Genomic DNA, 19,195 nt, shown 5'->3' with positions numbered 1-19,195 from the left:
TCTCTCTCTCTCTCTCTCATGACACCCGCGCTGACGTGCACTCACGGAGTAACCGTCAAGTGTAACTGTGGCCTTGGCTCAAGCTCGAGCCGTTTCCGGAAGAGGTTAATACCCGAAACGCATCGCTGCGTCTTAGGGCTGGAGCGTGTCGTGAATGCTTCGAGTTCTCTACGCTTCGTGCGCGAGAGAGATCAGCCGGTTCGTTCGTATGTTCAGAGGCGCAACGACGCCACTTCTTCTTCTTCTTCTCCCATTTATTTTCCAGCTCGAAGGTCGCCGCGCGCTCGTGAACACCACAGACAGATAATGTTATTAAATTCATCGACCGTCTACTGAAACGCTGTGAAGAAGATCGCGCGACCCCCCTTCGTCGGCGTCTGCCCATCGTTCACGTTGGACGAATAACGACAATCGCGATAATTGTTCGGGGAAACGGTCGAAGTCGAATTCCCGTGGTTGCGCGGGATGTAGAAACGCCAAAGGGAAGACTACGTTTTCCTCTGTTGCTTCTTCATTTGATCTCGTTCTGATATTTTATTCCGCATTTATCCATCAGGCTCTTACTTGTCCATTCAACGGTAATTGATACCGCTTTATTGCAAAAGTCGTCCGAAAATAAACGAGCCGGCAACAGGAATAGCTGTGCCGCTAGCTAGGACTTGAAAGAGGGAGAGAGAAAGCCGAAGAACTGGAATATCCTACGCGCATTTATTATTTTTATCGACCCACCGTGTATATAACTTTTACGACTCCGCACTACATAATGTACCCGTTGCCACTTGTGTTCTCGCATACGCGCCACTAAATTCTTACGTAACCCGGTAGCGGTCAGTAGTCTCTATCTCCGTGTTACCGCTCAAGGTTACGTTGGACTTTCGAAATCTGACTCCCAGTGCGACTCTCCGACTCGCCCAGTCGAGTGACGTGGATTCGGAGGCCAAGGCTGGACTCGCTCTTGCCGCCGTAATCATTTGCATCATCGTGCGCGTACCCTCTGATTTTCCAAGCATCAAGAGATGCGCCTTTCTCGTTCAACCCGCCCCGCAACTCTCCGCGTCAGGATTCGTGAGTCCAAATCGACTCGATTCGACTCGACGCGGTACGGTTTGTCGGTCAATTAAAATCCAGTGGTGGTGATGGTGGTGGTGGTGGTGGCCGGCGGTGGTCGCCGGACCGCGCGGCGAACGCATGTCGGTGAACGTCCGCGGGGGGTCGTCGACCCGGGCCGACCAGGCGGTGGAGAGGAGACCTTCTTCGCGTCCCGGCACGAACAAGCCACCACGCCGTCGTCTTTTGCGCCGCGAGGCTTGCGGCCTTGATTCCAGCGTGCGCTGGGAACGACCGGGCTGTGCGCGGTCATCCAACAACGAAGACGACGGCATGTGTCGTCATCGGGCCTTGAAACCGAAAAGGCCTTCTCAACTCTTATATTATGTCAGATTGTTCCCCTTCGAACTGCTGCGTGGTGCACTCCGTATCGCAAAAGCTCTCTCTCTCTCTCTTTCTCTCTCTCTCTCTCTCTCTCTCTCTCTCTGGAGTCCTCCCAGACAGGCAGGCAGGTCGAAGCTCTCACCTGGCAGACTATTTTTACCCTTCCTCTCGGAACGACACTTCCCGAGAGAGCGCGTTTAGAGACGCGACCGTCCGCGCCTCGATCTGAGAAGTTACGTCGTCGGGCTCGACCTTCGCGCTAGACGTGAAGTTTCCAAGCAGATGGCCGTGTCACGAAGCTAAGCGCGCGTTTAGTCGGAACACGGCCTGGCCTGTGCGCGACTCGGCCTGTTGACATTGACCGACATTACAGAACGTGCGTTTAGTCGAGAGCCGCTGTTGGTACGCTGAATCGGGAATGCGGCTCGGGAGTTCTTCGCTTGGTGCCCGTGGATCGATTTCAAGGGAGAAAGTCTATTTCATAGACTCGGATGAAAGGAGTATTAGGCATTTACTTGTACTCGGCTTTAACCGGAACTCGATTCAAAATCAAAGCATCAGCAGATTTGTCCTCTTAGTCTTTCAATCACTGTAATTGGTTTTTTCTTAATTCCTCAATTGTGTCTATGATATTTTAGAAATTTTATTTCGGAAAAAATCCACAAACTTTAGCTGACTACTAAAAGAGATCTGTGCCAGGGAAGAAGTTAAGAATTTCCTCCGAATTAGGGGACACACTTTGACTTGCGAATTACTATGATCTTTACATCGAACATCTATGGTAGATCACTAACGGGGAAGTTCTTTTTCTTTTGCAGCAACTATTCCGCAGTCAGCCGCAGGGCGCGACACCTCAGCAGCTGCAGCTATTGCAACAGCAGCAGCAACAGCAACAGCAACAGTACTTGGCGGCATCGCAGGCGCAGCAGCAGCAGCAGCAACAACAACAGCAGAACTTCCCCACGGCGCCGTACACGGTCATCAGTGGCCAAGAACCATACGTGGGCGCGCTGATAGCTGGCGCACCACCACCAGTGGTACCGCAGTACTATGGTGTTGGTCCCTGGGTCTACCCGGCCGGTCTTCTGCCTCAAGCACCACCACAGGCGGCCGCGCCACCGCCACCAAGACGACCACTCACACCCTCATCGGCGGCGGCTGCGGCCGCGGCCGTGCAGGACACCGCGAACAATTTGGCACAGACGGTGAGTTCACGTAACGTTCTTGAGGATTTCTTGGACGATTAGCGCCAAACAGTTCGAGTGATTTGAGCTTTCGCACCTGTGACCGCATGAGAAAGCGCAAACAACTTACTGTAGACGCGAAAGTCGTTGTAATTTTCCAGATTTTTAGTTGATTCGGCGCGAGTGACTTGAACTTCTTTTGCGGTTGCGACCTCGTGAGAAAGCGCGGGTAACTTGCTGAAGAAGCAAGAGTTGTAGCGTTCGGGATTTCTACATGACTTCGAGTAATTCAAGTGACTTGAACTCTTTTCGCAGTTGCATCTCGTGAGAAAACGCGGACAACTTGCTAAAGAAACGGGAGTGGTCATAATATTTAACATTTTTTTTTTAATGATTTGGAGCAATTCAAGTTACTTCGACTTCTCTCGTAGCTACGACCACGTGAGACAACACACGGACGAAACTTGGCAATCAATCGTTGTAGTGCTAGAAATTTGCAGATAATGATTCGGAATAGTTCGAACGATTTGAATTGATGTAACCGGAAAAGTATAAACAAGTTGCAAAGATTATCATATATAAGGAAATGATTGTTCGGGCTAGGTAAATCGAGGTGACGTGTTTTCCAGGGGTTAAAAGGAAAGGACTAAATTTAGGGTAGATAGAGAGCTCGCGAATTAGCGCGTACGGCGAATTAGATGTGTTTCTAATTCTGTAAAAGCTATTTTCTCTTGCTTGCGCCTCTCGCGCGCGCGCGCGCGCGCTTATAGTCACTGATGATGCTCGTTTCTGCGCTTGACGTACGACGCGGTGCGGGCTTATTGTGCCAATTAGAGCCGCCACATTGTCCTCTTCAATCTGGCCGAATATTTCGCTACGAGTGACAAGTGGAGGGAAAAGGTGGGAGTGCGAGATTACCCCCGACGATGTTTCTGACCTATAAAATCGCGCGTGCTTAATCCGCGCATTTATGTCCGTTATGCTTTCGCGCGTGGGACAATGAAATACGTTTAGATAGGCAAATTTGAAGGTAAAACAATCAGGTAGACTGATGGGCTTTCTGACGATACAAGTACCCTTACCTCTCTTACTCTCTTTTATTGTGCTGGTATTTCTATTAGTATTATCCCTCTTTTTTTCCTCTTGTGACATATTTTGCCTTTTCATCTTCCTTAGATTTATTTCTATTTTCCGCTTGTTTGCTTGTCAGTGATGCCATCTTTCGTCTCCACTTCAACAACCTGCTTCGTACTCTCGTATTATTTCTTTCCGATCATCTAATCTCTTTTTCTTTATCCCCTTTTTTCTACCTTCTCCCTTGTAATCCTTTTTACTTCCTCCCTTTTCTCACTATCCTCCCTTGCCTACTCTTCTTTTGCTTTGCTTCGCCTTACTCTCTAACTTGTATTTCTCTTCCACTATCATTCGCTCATACAGACGCTTCTTTGTCCCAACCGGAAGTTTCAATCCGAAATGTAAAAATAGTATATAAAAATTGAATTATAAATAATATAGTTGACATATTCACGTAGCTGTCCTAATGAGAAATTACATTTGCAGGTTCAGGGCCAGTATCAGGTGATACCGGCATATTACGACCAGAACGGCTCCATCGTTATGGGAGGTATGCGCGGCTTGAGCTCGGCAGCGACTCCCATGAGATTAGTCAGTCCCGCACCAGTTCTCGTGAATAGAGCACCGTCTCAACCGCCACCAGGCCCGCCGGCTCCACCACCGGCGAACTTATATTCACAACCGACCCCGACGTCACACAGCAACGCCGCACCCGGTGAATGTCTCGGTGAGTCTCGCGAATAGATAATTTCTCACGTTTTTCTTCGTCAGCGCACTTTCTTGTAAACCACTATTGTAAAGTCGTGTGTAATATTTTGTAAAGACCTCTCCCTCCTACCCAGTCCCGTTCTCAGTGTAACACGTGTGTATTAATGCATGAATCGTGTCATCACATCCCCGATTGAGTGACAATGACGAATCATAGACGTGCCATCGTCGTTATATTTGACCGTTCGCTATCGTTCGACTTCTCTCTGTCTGTTCCCTGTAAATACTTGTGAGACACGTGCTACGCTGGCACTGTAACAATCTGTGACTAAACAAAGATTATTGACAGATTTGACGACATTTGCCAGCAAAAGAGGTGTGGGCGATAAAGCGGATGAAAAGTTTATTAGACAGTGAGAAGGAAAAGGCAAAGAAGAGGGTCGTCTATATTCACAAACTTTGATTTAATTCTCTAAGGTTTCACTAATGAAACATTTAGCTTGAATGGTAGTTTCCTTCTCATTTCTTCTCTTAATCTCTTTAAGAATACTGACAAATGCGTTAACATTTAGATACATACAGTTTTTTTCGTCTTTTAATTTAAACATTGTCAATAAAGATGTAAAAAACAGTACCAAATGAATAACTATTCACTACAAAATCTTATAAAAAAGGGAGATCTGGTAGATAAAATTACAGTCCTGACATCCTTGAGGAAGTTAGATTGTAGCATATCGCGTTTTCTTTGGTCACGAAGATCCGAATGCGAAATCCTTCTCCCTTGGGCGTCGCTAGAGCCGTTCCGTCATGCTACTACCTCTGCTCTCGAATAGACGATCGCGTGCGCACTGTCGAGAGTCGAGTGTGTATACTACTCTATACCTGCTAGAGCTTCTCTAGACGGTGTAAGGTGTCTCCCGTAACATAACGCTAATCACTTACGACGACTAAGAGAGCGCGTGTGGGTTTGCGGGCTTTTGGTGCAGGTCTGGCGGCGTGCAGTGCAGCGGCGGTGGTCGCACAAGCTCAGGCAGTTGCGGTGCAACAGGCGCAGCAGCAGGGTTCGGGTCTAGCCGCGGGTTTAGCGGCACTAGGATACGGCGGATCACCGCTCGGAGCATTGGGCTCGCCCGCCCAACTGCAGAACACAGGTACTATCGTGTCTACGATCGCTCTCCATCTTCTTGCGAGTCTTCGAGCCTCGACCTTGCAAAGAGAACCAACTCTTTCTCTCACTCTATCTTTTTTCCTCACTTTTCATCTCTGATCATAGGAAGCGAGAGGTATTTTTGAGCATCTCTCCAAACAAATATTGTTTGTTAACGAATCTCTATTTCTCTGAAACTACTTTGTACATAATTGCGGCGTGTACGATAACGGTGATCGAAGCCAACATACAATATCTCGCGCAGGTACGGATCCTTTCGTCAAGTATCAGATAAATCCGTATTTGCGTGAGCGATGAGTGTTATGTATGGCAACATTATCAGGTCGGAAATGGAAAAAGGAAAGATAAAATCATTATTATCGCATATCGTGCTTGTTCATTAACGCTAGTCGTAATACGGTAAAGGAACACAGTAAAGGAACAAGTGAAGCTCAACAGAGATCCGCGCAAATACGGGTGAATTTCCTCTTGAAACTGGCTCTCGCGATTCTCTCTTGCGACCAAAGAATTTCTTTCGTTTCTCTGTCCCCGGTGATGTATACGGATACTCATGTACAAAAAATATCACGTGATAATGTGTCCGTTGCATGCTTTCTCATGTTCTGATCACGACCTGTATTCTCGTGTATGTTGAAACGTCACTCAAGTCTCCTCCTCGTCCCTCTCACGGTGACGTGTCTTTTTTCCTCTCTTTCTCGTAGAACATTTGTGCCGATTTGTTGATTACGTTTGTGACCCGCTTGTTATCTACCACCTCGCATGATACTCGGCGTGTACCATTCGATAATCCTCTCGAGCACTACGTGAGCTAAGATTACGATGCCGTCTTGTGTGCAGGTTTAGGCCTCGGTGCGTCTTCGACCGGCAGACGAGATTCCTTTGATAGAAACACTTCAGCCTTCAGTCCGAGCTTGGAATATAGCCGGGCGAAGTGGCCTCAGAGTTATGGCGCTCTCGGTAAGGATCGTTTCTCTCGACGTGTTTTGTGGAAAATTTAGATCCTGATGCGCGCGCGGGACCGATGGGGTTACGTCCGGAAACGGCACCGTGTAGCGCATGCACATTCTTGAGTATCACCGTTTTTAGATGTGCTCCATCCTATATATATATATATATGTATGTATGTACATATATATATATATATATATATATATATATATATATACACATATATACATATATATACATATATATATATATATATATATATATATATATATATATATATAAAATATATATGCATATATGTACACATATACATAGACGGCTGTGTATGGTGCTGAGAATCGCCATGAACGTTTGATTAACCCAACATTGTACATTGTGCCTATATAATACGTCGTAGTTGATTTGTATACGTGCTTTTTTGTACTCATGTAACTAAAAGGCTATGGTAACAAAACGTTCACCCTCCTCCTACGAGAATTATTGCTAACATGTAAAAAACTAAGCTGTGTCGCGTCCTGATGCCTGGAGAGAGTACACCTTGATAATGATGGACGCGGAGCTCAGCGTCGTCCCGCATCTGCAAGGACGACCGGTTGGAGGGACGCGACGCAAGCATTGTGTGTCACTGTAAATTCTCGTAGCGACTTAACCACACGGTGCACGGGATTAGAAACCTGTATATTTTGTACGTCGTCTTTGTGTACATCATTCGCGTTTAACATGATAAGAATATTCTCAGTAGCCTGATAATAGATTACAATGAATATCTGTGATAAGATGTATCTAAATTTACAGCCAAAATATTTTATCATTTATAATGTTTCATAATGATCGTTTAAATCGATCAATCAATCTGACATCAGGTTGATGTAAAAATTGCTAAAAATTATCAACATTTAAAATGTGGATATAATTTTGTTTTTTCATTTTATTTAACTGACACTACAGATCTATGCCAACTTAATAGATAAGAAAATATTTGAAATATGTCTAATAAAATATGCCTATCTTGCTCATAGAATTAGCGCGTTATCTTCAATGTTTGTGTGAATAAACAGGAACAGTAACCGCATCACCGAGTCCGTTGGGATTGTCATTAACACCGCCGCCGACTCTGGGAGGATCTCTTGGCGGACTTGTTGGTGGCGCCAGCCGAGTGTCGGCTGCTCCTGGCGCAGAGGCCAAGTTCCGTGCAAGTGCAGTTCCTGCATTGACGGCCAATGGTGTCTTTGGCTCCAGCAGCTCTCTGTTCCCTAATCTCGTGGGCAAACCTGGTCGCGGAGGTGCTGCTAATATCAGCGACAAGAATGCTGGCGGAAGATCGCGTTTACTTGAAGATTTTCGAAATAATCGGTGAATGGAAACATATTCTGTGATAAGACGACAATTCAAAGAATTTCTTCGTTTCATCGGCTGACTAACGTGCGCTCTTTTCTCTGTACAGATTTCCGAGTCTTCAGTTACGTGATTTAGCTAATCATATAGTAGAATTCAGTCAAGATCAACATGGATCAAGATTCATCCAACAGAAGTTGGAACGTGCCTCGGCCAACGAGAAACAACTCGTGTTTCAGGAGATTCTTTCCTCTGCATATTCCCTTATGACTGACGTCTTTGGAAATTACGTTATACAAAAGTTCTTTGAATATGGCACTCCAGAACAGAAATCTACTCTTGCTCAAAAGGTAAGGATCCTAATTAAGTCTTTTTAAAAAAGAAGGCCGAATTTCGTTGATTGAAATCCGAAAAAGAAAGTCACAAGAGCGTAAACGCGACTATAGATATTATATTTGTAGTAATAGATTATTCATACATTTGTTGAAAAATGTAATATAAATCAACTTATTTCAATCTCTTTTAATTCGTATCTCAGTATCAAATATATTTCAGTTGTATAATTTACTGTGACTTTACACTGACCGTACATGACGAGGCACTTTGCGTGTCATCTGATTCTCAACGTGATTACGTATCAAATGGTCTGATCAATTATTGCGCGAACCCCGTTGAAAGTGTCTCCGTATGTTCTCGTATCTTATGTTTCGTTCGCATCAGGTTCGCGGGCACGTATTACCATTGGCCCTCCAAATGTATGGCTGCAGAGTGATACAAAAAGCACTAGAGTCGATCGGTCCGGAGCAACAGCAGGAGATTGTACGTGAATTAGATGGGCACGTATTGAAGTGCGTGAAAGATCAGAATGGAAACCACGTTGTCCAGAAGTGCATCGAATGCGTCGAACCGCGAGCTCTACAATTCGTGATCGGCGCATTCACGGGTCAAGTTTTCGCCTTGAGCACACATCCTTACGGCTGTCGCGTAATCCAGCGCATTCTCGAACATTGCACTGCTGAACAGACACAGGGTATCTTGCAGGAACTTCATGCCTCCACCGACCAGCTTATTCAGGATCAATATGGCAATTATGTCATTCAACATGTGCTCGGTAAGAACATTTTCAAATTATCTTAGTTTATATTTTAATACATTTATATACATTTATATTACATTTATATTTTAATATACATTTATATTACATATATTACATATTTCATATAAAATATAACATATTTCATATTTATTTTATATTTACATGTATAATACATACAGTATGTGTCTATACACATACACACACACACACACACACACACAATATATATATATATATATATATATATATATATATATATATATATATATATTCACATCTCTTTATATACTAGATAATTTTATTTTATGTACTTGGTATCATGACGGCACCTGTGCCATTTAATTCATACTTTATTACATATTTATCATTCGTCCTATTAAGATAATGAGTTACTCGTAGTAATAAAGATACTTATCTTGTCATCCTCACAGAGCACGGAAAGCCAGAGGATAAAGCACAATTAATCAGTAGTGTCAGAGGCAAGGTACTCGCTCTCTCTCAGCATAAATTTGCGAGCAACGTGGTTGAGAAATGCGTGACTCACGCAACTAGGCAGGAACGCGCTATATTAATCGAAGAAGTGTGCGGCTTTAACGACAAGTGAGTGCATTTTTATCAGCAGACTTTATCGATATCGGTGACACCACTTCTAAGCTTTTCTTTCTTTTTGTTTCTGCCGTCCAACAGTGCATTGAACGTCATGATGAAGGACCAGTACGCCAATTACGTCGTTCAGAAGATGATCGACGTTGCGGAGCCAGCGCAGCGCAAAGTACTGATGCACAAGATCCGCCCGCACTTGGGCAGTCTGCGCAAATACACCTACGGAAAGCACATAATCGTAAAATTGGAGAAGTTCTTCATGAAGACCGCTTCGGCGATAGGAGTGGCGACGCCAGCCGGTGGATCGACGAGCGGCGGCAGCGATCTCGGCCCGATCGGACCGCCGGCTTCTGCCGCTGGTCCGGTGTCTACGCAGACGCAGGCATCCACGCAGGTTTTATAAACACTCGCGCGCGCGCACGATCTTTTTCTCTCCGTTGCGGGAGGAACAAACAGCTACAGTGAGAGAAACGGGAAGAGAAAAAGAACTCTATACATATTATATATATACGACCTCCGCACGTCACCAGACATGTTTGACCCTACTTTACTTCTAACGAGATCTGTTGTTTTACCGTTACGATCACCGTCGACGGAAAAACGACGAATCTCGATGATCCGTCGCTTTCTCGTTGACCCGTGTCCTCTGAAGGCAGAAAACAAAAAGAAAAGAGAAAAAAGAAAGAAAACGTTCGAAAGGAAGGCGAGAAAATGATGACTGACACGCCGCTTCAATGACAGGAGAAATTCGCGCTAGGTGTAATTTTTCTTATTTTTGCAATCGCGGTAATCCACGAAAGCGTTTGTACAGTGACGCGCGCCTCCTTGGTACCCGGGCAACGCGAGATCGGCAACGATACGGCGAGAGTCGCTCTCCAACGGAGAGAATATGAAAAGGAGCGGTCTGTAAAGAAACGAGGAGTAGGGATGTGATACGTGCAGTACATCTTTTTCTATTGTTAATGGAAATCGAAATGCGACTCCCCTCGCGTAGCAGAAGTGTCGCGTGTGTAACACGGGAAACATACGCGACTCGAGTACACGACACACGAACACACACCGTGGAGATTGCATCCACGGTAAGATGACGACGGGTCTCGCGAAACTAATCGACTTGACTCTATTCGATCGAATTTTGAGTTACATACCATGACGACCAACGTCGACGACGACAACGACGTCGAGCGGCGAGGACAGCTGGCCGCTCCGTCTCGTCGACGGACCGAGTCGAGCGAAAAATTCCTCATGAAAAACTAACAAGTTCCCTCACGTAGATCCGTCGTGCTATACTATTATTATTACCGCCACTTCGAAAGGAGAATCCGTCTGTTTACTTTTTTCTCAAAGCAGTCGCTCTCAGTCGGCTCTCAATTTATTATTATGATACGTACATGATTATTCATTGTCGTCTCGAACCGACGAAGACGAAGTAGAGTGAGAAAGCTACTGTTATTATCCCTTTGATAGCGAGAGCGCGCGAGAAAAGCGGAGCATCTCTGTAGAGTGACGGATATTAGACGGACGGATAAACATGCACGCACGCACGCGCCGGGTGCACATATGGTCGAGACGGCACGTCGTGCCCGGCGAACGACGTAGATTCTCGCGAGGACGGAAGAATTAACAGACAGTTTTTAGACAGTTAGGTCTCTTATTAGTGCTGCATGCATTTATATCGACTTGTAAACGAGAGAGTTCGCGTAAGAAAAAAAAAAAAGAAAAGGATGCGAGAACGCGCGTGGCGCGCGTGATGACGCTTCGATTGCGCGCGTATACCGCGCGCCCCGCTTTCTACTGCTACAACACCCCCAGAGTCCCCTTTACTTACGCAGCCGGCTGAAAATTTTCTTTCCTCCCCTTTGCTCTCCTCTCCCCTGCCTCTTACCTTCTACTTCTTAATTATGTTTTTTTATTTTATTTCTCCTTTTTCTTTTTTTTAAATTAGTCGTTTACGCGCGAAGTGGTACTACGCACCTGATCGGGACGAATTCGCGACGAGTCCGCGCGCGACGCAACGGAAACGTGAGTAAAAGGGTGTGTTTGAGAAGTATGCAGTAGCGGTTAGGAGTTATAGATTTGTTGTTTAAATGTAGCATAGCTTTGACATGGGAACGATGAAAATCGGACACCGGATCCTCCCCCAACCCTCCATCCACTCACTCCTCCTTCCTGCTCTGACCTCTGACGATCATCACACGGTCATCTATCCTTTGCCCCTTACCCAACCTTCCCGAGACTGCTTGGATACGTTCATATACACACAAACACATACACATTCACTTCCCACTCCTTATACACAACACACGACATATACACGTAGAGAGAGACCGATTATTTCGTTGTTCGTTTATTTTCTTCTTTTTTTTATGTAGAGAGACAACCTTCGAAGATGAACAAGAGAAAAAGATTTTGTGTTCTTTAGTTTTTTTTTCTTTTTTCCATTTCGCTTTTACTTTTGAAGATGATTATAGATGACACGCAATCATACACGTACACGTATAGAGGGAAAATAAGTGAAAAAAGGAAAACGGACGAAGAAGTAAGCAAGGAGAGACACAGAGGCTATTTTATAAGCCGCATTCTCCTCTATGTTCATTTTATTTTCTGTCGTTATTACTCTTTTTGTTCGTTGCCCGCGATTAAAGGAACGCGTGTTTCTTTTCTACTCTTATTTCCCTCTTATTTCTTTCTTTTTCTCATTTCCCGAATTCCCCCGGCCCCCTCCTTCCTTCACTCCCCATTTGAGATCCTCGAATTTTGTAAATTGTGATATAAATAAATAACAAATGTGTATAGCTACGAATATCCAAGACGCGAGGACCGTATAAAAATTCAATGAATATTTTATTTTTCACGGGAAATCTTTTTCTCCCATTTGCCCTCTCTTTTTTTATGGAGTCTGTGAATATTGTGTATTATAATAATTACTAATTATATTAAATTTAAAATATGTTTACTTTCTAACGCTGCTGCCTTAACCGATAAGTTACACTCCTTTGATCCCTCCCTGTTACTTTCCCCGTTGCCTTCCCGCCTCCCTCTTCTCTCTCACTCTCTTCATTCATCCGACTTTGCATTTTTTCGTGTATCCAATTGTAAAATATAAACATTTCTCATGGAGTCATGCTAGAAAAAAATTATATATATATGCATATGTGTACATATATAAATGTATATATTATATATTTATTTATATATATATGCCATATGCACATACATATATACATACATACATTATATATATATGTAAAGAGAGAGAGAGAGAGAGAGAGAGATATCTATATATATATAAAACAATTCCTCTGTCCTCGTCCCCTCCAATATCCTCATTTTTTAAATAATTTGCAGCTACCGTTTTTTCTACGGTGATCTTGAAATGTAGAGACCATTGTACATTGTATAAATGATAACGCGTTCTTCAGAAAAACAAAAGTATCGGAAAATCGTGCATAACGCATGTGTATCTATAATATTTTCGCGCCATTATCCTCTCTCCCTTCTCTTTCCCCTTTTATCTCTTTGGATATATACATACACATATATATACACATATATAAATATAAATATGAATATAAACTCGACACACATACACACGGAGCATTTCAATTTGTAATATATACTGACGGTTGGAAGTAAAGAGGAGGAGGACAGCGCGTTTGCAGTTGATTTTTAGTGGAAGCACGCAGCTTCTCACGCGGAGCTAACGCGGCATAAACAGACAAAAGATCCTCACACGAGGAGTCTCTTTCTTTCTCGGCTTAAAATTTTTATCGTACGCACGATATCTTTTCTCTTTTTACGATCACGTCGTTCGGCTTTCGCGCGCGCATTATCGCGTAAGTTTCATCGTAGGTTGTTTCCGCGCGTTATCACGCGCAAATTCACAGATGACTGTTAACAGTCTGTAAGCATATGCTCGCGGAAGGAGGGTCTCGTTCGTTCGGTGGTTTGATTTCGACCGCTTTTTAGTTCGCAGATTTTGCGATCGACGGAGGAAACGTTGAGATTACGATCGAGTTGTGCGCCTTAAAAAATAAAGCTCGTGTATAATGTATGATATATATATTCCGTTATTAAAAAGTAGTTGTTAAATATGTAGAAACCACATAAAATGGACGAGTACGGTGGGACTCGCCGACAACTCGATTAAACCCAAACGCCCGTCGCGCGAATTTGTACAAAAGAGAAAAAAGAAATAGGTAGGCAGGAGGGTGGGAAGGAAGGAAGAGGGAAAAGAATGTAGCAGCTTTCTTTGTAAAATATTGTAAATAACGATTTATTAACGAAATTGACAAATTCCTAGATCACACTTTCTCTCTCTCTTTTTCTTAGTTAGATGCGTAGATCGCTTATGTTAAAGGTGGGAAATGGACGGACGGACGAGTGCGCACAGTTTAAACGGTGGTGAGAATCTACAGGAAGATTTTCTCTTCAAGATCTTTCTCTGCGCTTCCTCGTGAGTGCTGCGTAGCTTTCGGCGCTGCTTCCGACTCTGAAAATCGTTGAGGACGTGCGCTCTCGCTTGTTGGCATTACACGGACAGAACATATTAACAGAGAGAAACACATTCACATATGCAGACACACGATGAACCTCTCTCTGTCTACAGAGACCAGACATTCCAACCGCCAATTCATTCTAAGTTGACAAGACACACACATACAATACACAGACACATCACCGTATACCCTTACGTATCGTTAAAACGCGAATTATCTAGGTAAACCGCGAGAGACGCGAGACATTGTTTATAATGTTTAAAGAATGACTAGAGAAAGAGAGAGAGAGAGAACATAGTTCCTTCATCCGTGTGTAATAAATCGCGTGCGCGCGTATCATCTGTAAATTAATCTGTCGAAAAAACCGCGCCTCTCATCTGTAATAGATCCATTTTCGCAAACCACCAACCACCTTTACCACCAGCCACCTCCACTATTACCCACCATCGTCACAAATCACACCTTCACCAAAACGTGAAAACAGAAAAGTGTTTATGTAAAATTAAGCGAGGAGGTGTTAACAAAACAAGAAACAAATGTCGAACGCAAAATCTCTCATGTCTTATCAGCTAACGTAAGATTATCAATGTTCTCTATCATATATAGTTTTATTATTACTCTATGATTATTATTATATTATAATAATTATTATTGTATTATTATATTAGCGCTACATTTATCATATGGTCGAATGTATTGTTTGATTAACGCCCCCTACCCCCTACCTCCCCCTCGAGTCCCCACTATTTGATTATTCGTTTTTGCTATTCACACACTAATCGCTAATGAGCCATATGTAAATGTATGTATATGCATATATAACCCGCAAATATATACATATATACACATGATGCATATGCATATATATATATACATATACACATATACATATACATATACGCATGTAAGGCAAGAAGCACACGTATGTAACGCGTTTATAAATACGGTATATAGCATATTCGAAGTACGTTTTTTCATTAATCTTTCCAGTCGTCACACGTTTCTCTCCCCACGCCCTGTGATGATTACAATGATGATAACGATGATAAGGATAACGATAATGACGATTATGACGTGGACGATGAAAGAAAAAAAGAAAAAGAAAGATAAGGAAAATCTCCATCTCTCGAATTTGGTATGAACGTTTAGCGGTAGAATCGCAATTACCTTAGCGCTGTCGTCTGATGTATATCTACTTAAGGCTACCCCTCGTCCCAGAGAAGGCAGAAAAGAAAATGAAATGAAACTTCTTATCGATTTTTATTGATTATAAATAGTGTAAATTTTTTATATAGCGCGCGAAGAGAAAAAAAAATATGCGACACCGCCGACGACGAAGACGTGGCGAATATACCCGCGAGCGAAATGCGTTTATTATGTGTAAAGATAAAAACAAAACTAAACACGAGGATAAAACAAACCCATGGAAAGAAACGGAATAGTGAACGATGAGATTTTCATACACGTACACACGTTCAGTACACAAGCTCTCGAATCTTTATTCGCTTTATTGTATCTTTCGTCATACTCACTTAACTTAAATACACACACACATACACATGTATTTCGCTTCCTAAGACTGGATTACAAGTCACGTTGAGCGAAAGAGACACCGAAAAACTGGGCCTTCGCCCAGATCAAGGTTAACGCCGCCGTTTTTGACATTGTTGTTGTTGAACATCGTGATTTGTAAGCCACCTGTCATCTCAACGTGATAACTGTCGTACGTGAGAGAGAAGTGAGGACAAAGAACAGAGAGAATCAATGATCGACCGATTTGCGCGTGAAGATATCTTCACTACTCTCTCACAGCACGAGGCGGTATGCGATAACTTGGCGTGTAAGAAAGAGTGTAAAGCATGTGGTGGAAATACGGTTAAATCTGGAGGAGAAAGAGAGATTTCGTCGACGAGGATATCGCTGTATAGCAGCACAGAATTCAGTGCAAGAAACTTGAAAAGTATTTGAGAGAAGCAACGAAGGAAAAGGCAGTTTTGCGAATGTCGTTTCATGTGTGGTCTTCAGTTGCTGTTGAACTTTGTTTCAGAAACGCGAAGAGCCGATTCGAGTCTATCGTAACGCGATCCAATTAGGGATTGAATAAAATAGCGCGTAATTTTTATCTGAATCGAAACTAAATTAGAAGCGAATTAAAGTCGATCGTTAACATGCTTCAGAATCTCGTAAATCCCAACAGTAGTTTAGATCTTAAAGAGTCTGATTAGCTCCTTAATCGATCAATTAAGGCTTAAAATTATACTTGCAAACGATTAAACATATCTCTAAAATTTTCGAATACTTTAACAATCAGTAAATAGCCATAAAATTAACGTGATATGTAACTTTCTTTTTTAATCTAATTTCCTATATCGTTATTCTGTCATATTAATTTTAAGATTATTTATTGATTGTTAGAACAAAAAAAAGGTGGAACCTTCTTGGACGGAATATTTTAAAAATGTATTTAATTGATCGCAAGTTATCTTGTGATTATATCTTTGCGAATATCAAGGAGCCTTAATTCTTAATCAGAAATGTAGAGGATTTTCTCTAATCTCTTGCAAAAAGCACCGAGTTCGATGTGTACAGCGATATCACGCGTCGAGAGAGTGCAGCATCGCCGTGATAAAATTGTATCGTGCAAAACAGCTCTCCGTTTTTCTCTCCCACCGACCCTCGTCTCTCCAAACACATTTGTACTTTTCAGGCGTCCTTCACTCTTTTCACCGCACTGTTCCCTCTAATACTTTTTCTCCCTTCCCTGACTTCTTCTTCTGATCCATACATCCTCTTTCTGCCTATTCTTTCCTCTCTATTCTTCGAGAATCGATGCGAAAACGACCGTAAGGCCACTCTTCTCCTCACCGGGACATAAAACATTAAGGAAAACAATTAAGCAGCCCTATAAATATTGATTATACATATATATATAAATATATGTATACATATATATATCTGTATATGTATATCTAAGCCTTATCGGTATGATATATATATATGTAATAAGTACTATTTAAATATTGTAACAATTGTATATGATTTTAATATACTACACGCTAATTGTATTATATATATATGAAGGATCTGCGACATCCCACTTGTAGACATATACAGACGAAACATACAAGTGTCATGACATGTACACACCCTCAACATACACGCGCGTGTATACTCCACACATACAGATAGATACAAACTCCTCTTTCCACACAGCACACACACACACATACACACACGTACGTAAGATATTTGACATGAAAATACGTTGCACATGATACATATATACATCCACAAATACACGTATACGTATGCACATACATACGCACGCGGTACTACATGCGACATACTTTCGCGACAAGCGATTGTGCAAATCTCCGAGAGACAGTCGGAGGATCGATTTTTCGAGGCAGGTCGCGACACATGTTGATATCCGAATGCCCTCATCTCATTCGCCTCACACCCACCGGATTCAACTGCCACGGCGCTGGTTTATGAACAGTAGTTGTTTGCTTGTACTCGAGAGGCATCCGCCTTTTCTCGAATACTGTCGGCCTCGAGGAGAGCGCCGTCACGGGAGATTGCAAGTTACGCGAAATGCATTCCTTCTGTTTCCTCAATTTTAATTGTGTTTTCTATTTTCTGTTGCGTCATTACTGTTTTTGAGATTTATCTGTTTTTTTTTCTTTTTTCATTGCGTTTCAGGCGTCCATGTGATTTAATATTTCGTACGTTTAAACGATAATCGTTGTCGGAGTTCGGCTTTTAATTTCTATTTGTGCGTCTTTTGTTTATCGGTGGATTTATACAGGAAAACTCGCGGTGTGCACTTGCGGACAGATTGCTTAAATTTTCATAAATTAATACAACTTTAAATTTTTTTTTAAGACGTTCACAAACGCTTAATAAGATCTCCCCTGTTTCTTTTTTCTTTCTATCGAGGCCGGCGATATATAAAAAAAAATCGCAAAGAGGGATAAGCAAGAGAACATCAGCGGGAATGGTGCGCCCTGATATTAAGACTGATGTACAGTAGCGCGCTATTCTCATCATTTCATGATCATCCTCCTTCACCTGTTATTTCCCCTCCTCCTCTGCCGCTGCATTCTCTGCCTTTTCCTTCGACACATGCTTACACGCACGCACGCACGCCCACACACACACACACATGCACACACACACGCACACATACACACACCACATTCCCGTACACTCTCACACACAGAACACACACCGAGCGAAACACACAACACAACAATACGGAATCGCAGGGCTAATTAAGTATATATATATTTCGTATATATATATAGATACTAATGCATATATATATTGAATATATATATATATGTATATCGTATATATTTGTCTGATATATGTCATATATGTATGCGTACACTTGTTTGTACATCACCGGCTCCTATAGCGCACTTTCGAGCGGGACGTTACGCGCGAGAAGATGTATCTCTCGAAATTTGAGAAGATGTTTCTCTTGAAATCTGCGAATTTATGATTCACGTGAGATTTTCAGTCATAACGGAAAACACGAATTCGGAAACGCGAAATTTTCTTTCTCTCACTCTCCGTTCGTTCTTGACGGAAAGACGCACGTCCTCGCCGAAATACCCGCGCGAAGTGAGCGTGATCAATGTATACGGGCCGGTGGTAACCGTCTGAGACACACGATAGATGCAGAGGGAAATAAAAAAAAAAAAGCAAGCAGTCGCAGAGAAATATATTCCATATTAGCAGATAATTAGATAAGTGGGAAGACGGACAGGCATATACGGATTAAAAGAAAAAGGAAAAAAAAGAAAGGGAGAACAAGGAAACAGAAAAAGTGGGAAAACGAAAAGGCAAATTACATAACTTGTATATTAGTGTATAGAAAAAAAAAACGTAGAGACGATGAAATAGCCACGAAGAAGACGAAGGGGATAAAAAAATACGGATCATTTTCGACAATGTTTTTTACATACAGAACAGTGCAAGTAGATGAGAAAAAAAGAGAAAAAAACAAAACGTGTCATTGTACCATTTTAAGCGGAAAAAGAGGAAAGAAGGGAAAAACGACGTGAACTAGAGAGCATTTTTATTGTCGAGGGCGGGAAGATGTATTATATTAGCGTGGATCCGAAAAGTCTTTGTTATCCTG

General features: G+C 42.6%; 1 protein-coding gene across 12 annotated transcripts in view; it reads left to right on the top strand.

The window, feature by feature from the left end:
* LOC116849557 (maternal protein pumilio-like) overlaps nucleotides 1–18,780 on the top strand; it is a 115,080-nt gene extending 96,300 nt beyond the window's left edge. For 9 of the 12 annotated variants that reach the window (XM_032826820.1, XM_032826823.1, XM_032826818.1 and 6 more), the window contains 9 exons: nucleotides 2,250–2,636; nucleotides 4,176–4,416; nucleotides 5,384–5,548; nucleotides 6,403–6,522; nucleotides 7,572–7,866; nucleotides 7,958–8,198; nucleotides 8,569–8,959; nucleotides 9,376–9,544; nucleotides 9,632–18,780. In XM_032826820.1, coding sequence (XP_032682711.1) covers nucleotides 2,250–2,636; nucleotides 4,176–4,416; nucleotides 5,384–5,548; nucleotides 6,403–6,522; nucleotides 7,572–7,866; nucleotides 7,958–8,198; nucleotides 8,569–8,959; nucleotides 9,376–9,544; nucleotides 9,632–9,950 — 2,328 coding nt within the window. In that variant the 3' untranslated portion in view covers nucleotides 9,951–18,780. The remainder of the gene's footprint in view (nucleotides 1–2,249; nucleotides 2,637–4,175; nucleotides 4,417–5,383; nucleotides 5,549–6,402; nucleotides 6,523–7,571; nucleotides 7,867–7,957; nucleotides 8,199–8,568; nucleotides 8,960–9,375; nucleotides 9,545–9,631) is intronic. The other 3 variants (XM_032826824.1, XM_032826822.1, XM_032826825.1) reach the window with 3 other exon arrangements.
* The last annotated feature ends 415 nt before the right edge of the window (nucleotides 18,781–19,195 follow it).

Source organism: Odontomachus brunneus, unplaced genomic scaffold, assembly GCF_010583005.1.
Source record: "Odontomachus brunneus isolate Ranch 3 - 2012 unplaced genomic scaffold, Obru_v1 Obru_scaffold_118, whole genome shotgun sequence".
Lineage (NCBI taxonomy): Eukaryota > Metazoa > Arthropoda > Insecta > Hymenoptera > Formicidae > Odontomachus > Odontomachus brunneus.
Note: the sequence above shows the minus strand (reverse complement) of the source record. Positions and strands in the feature narration are given on the sequence as shown.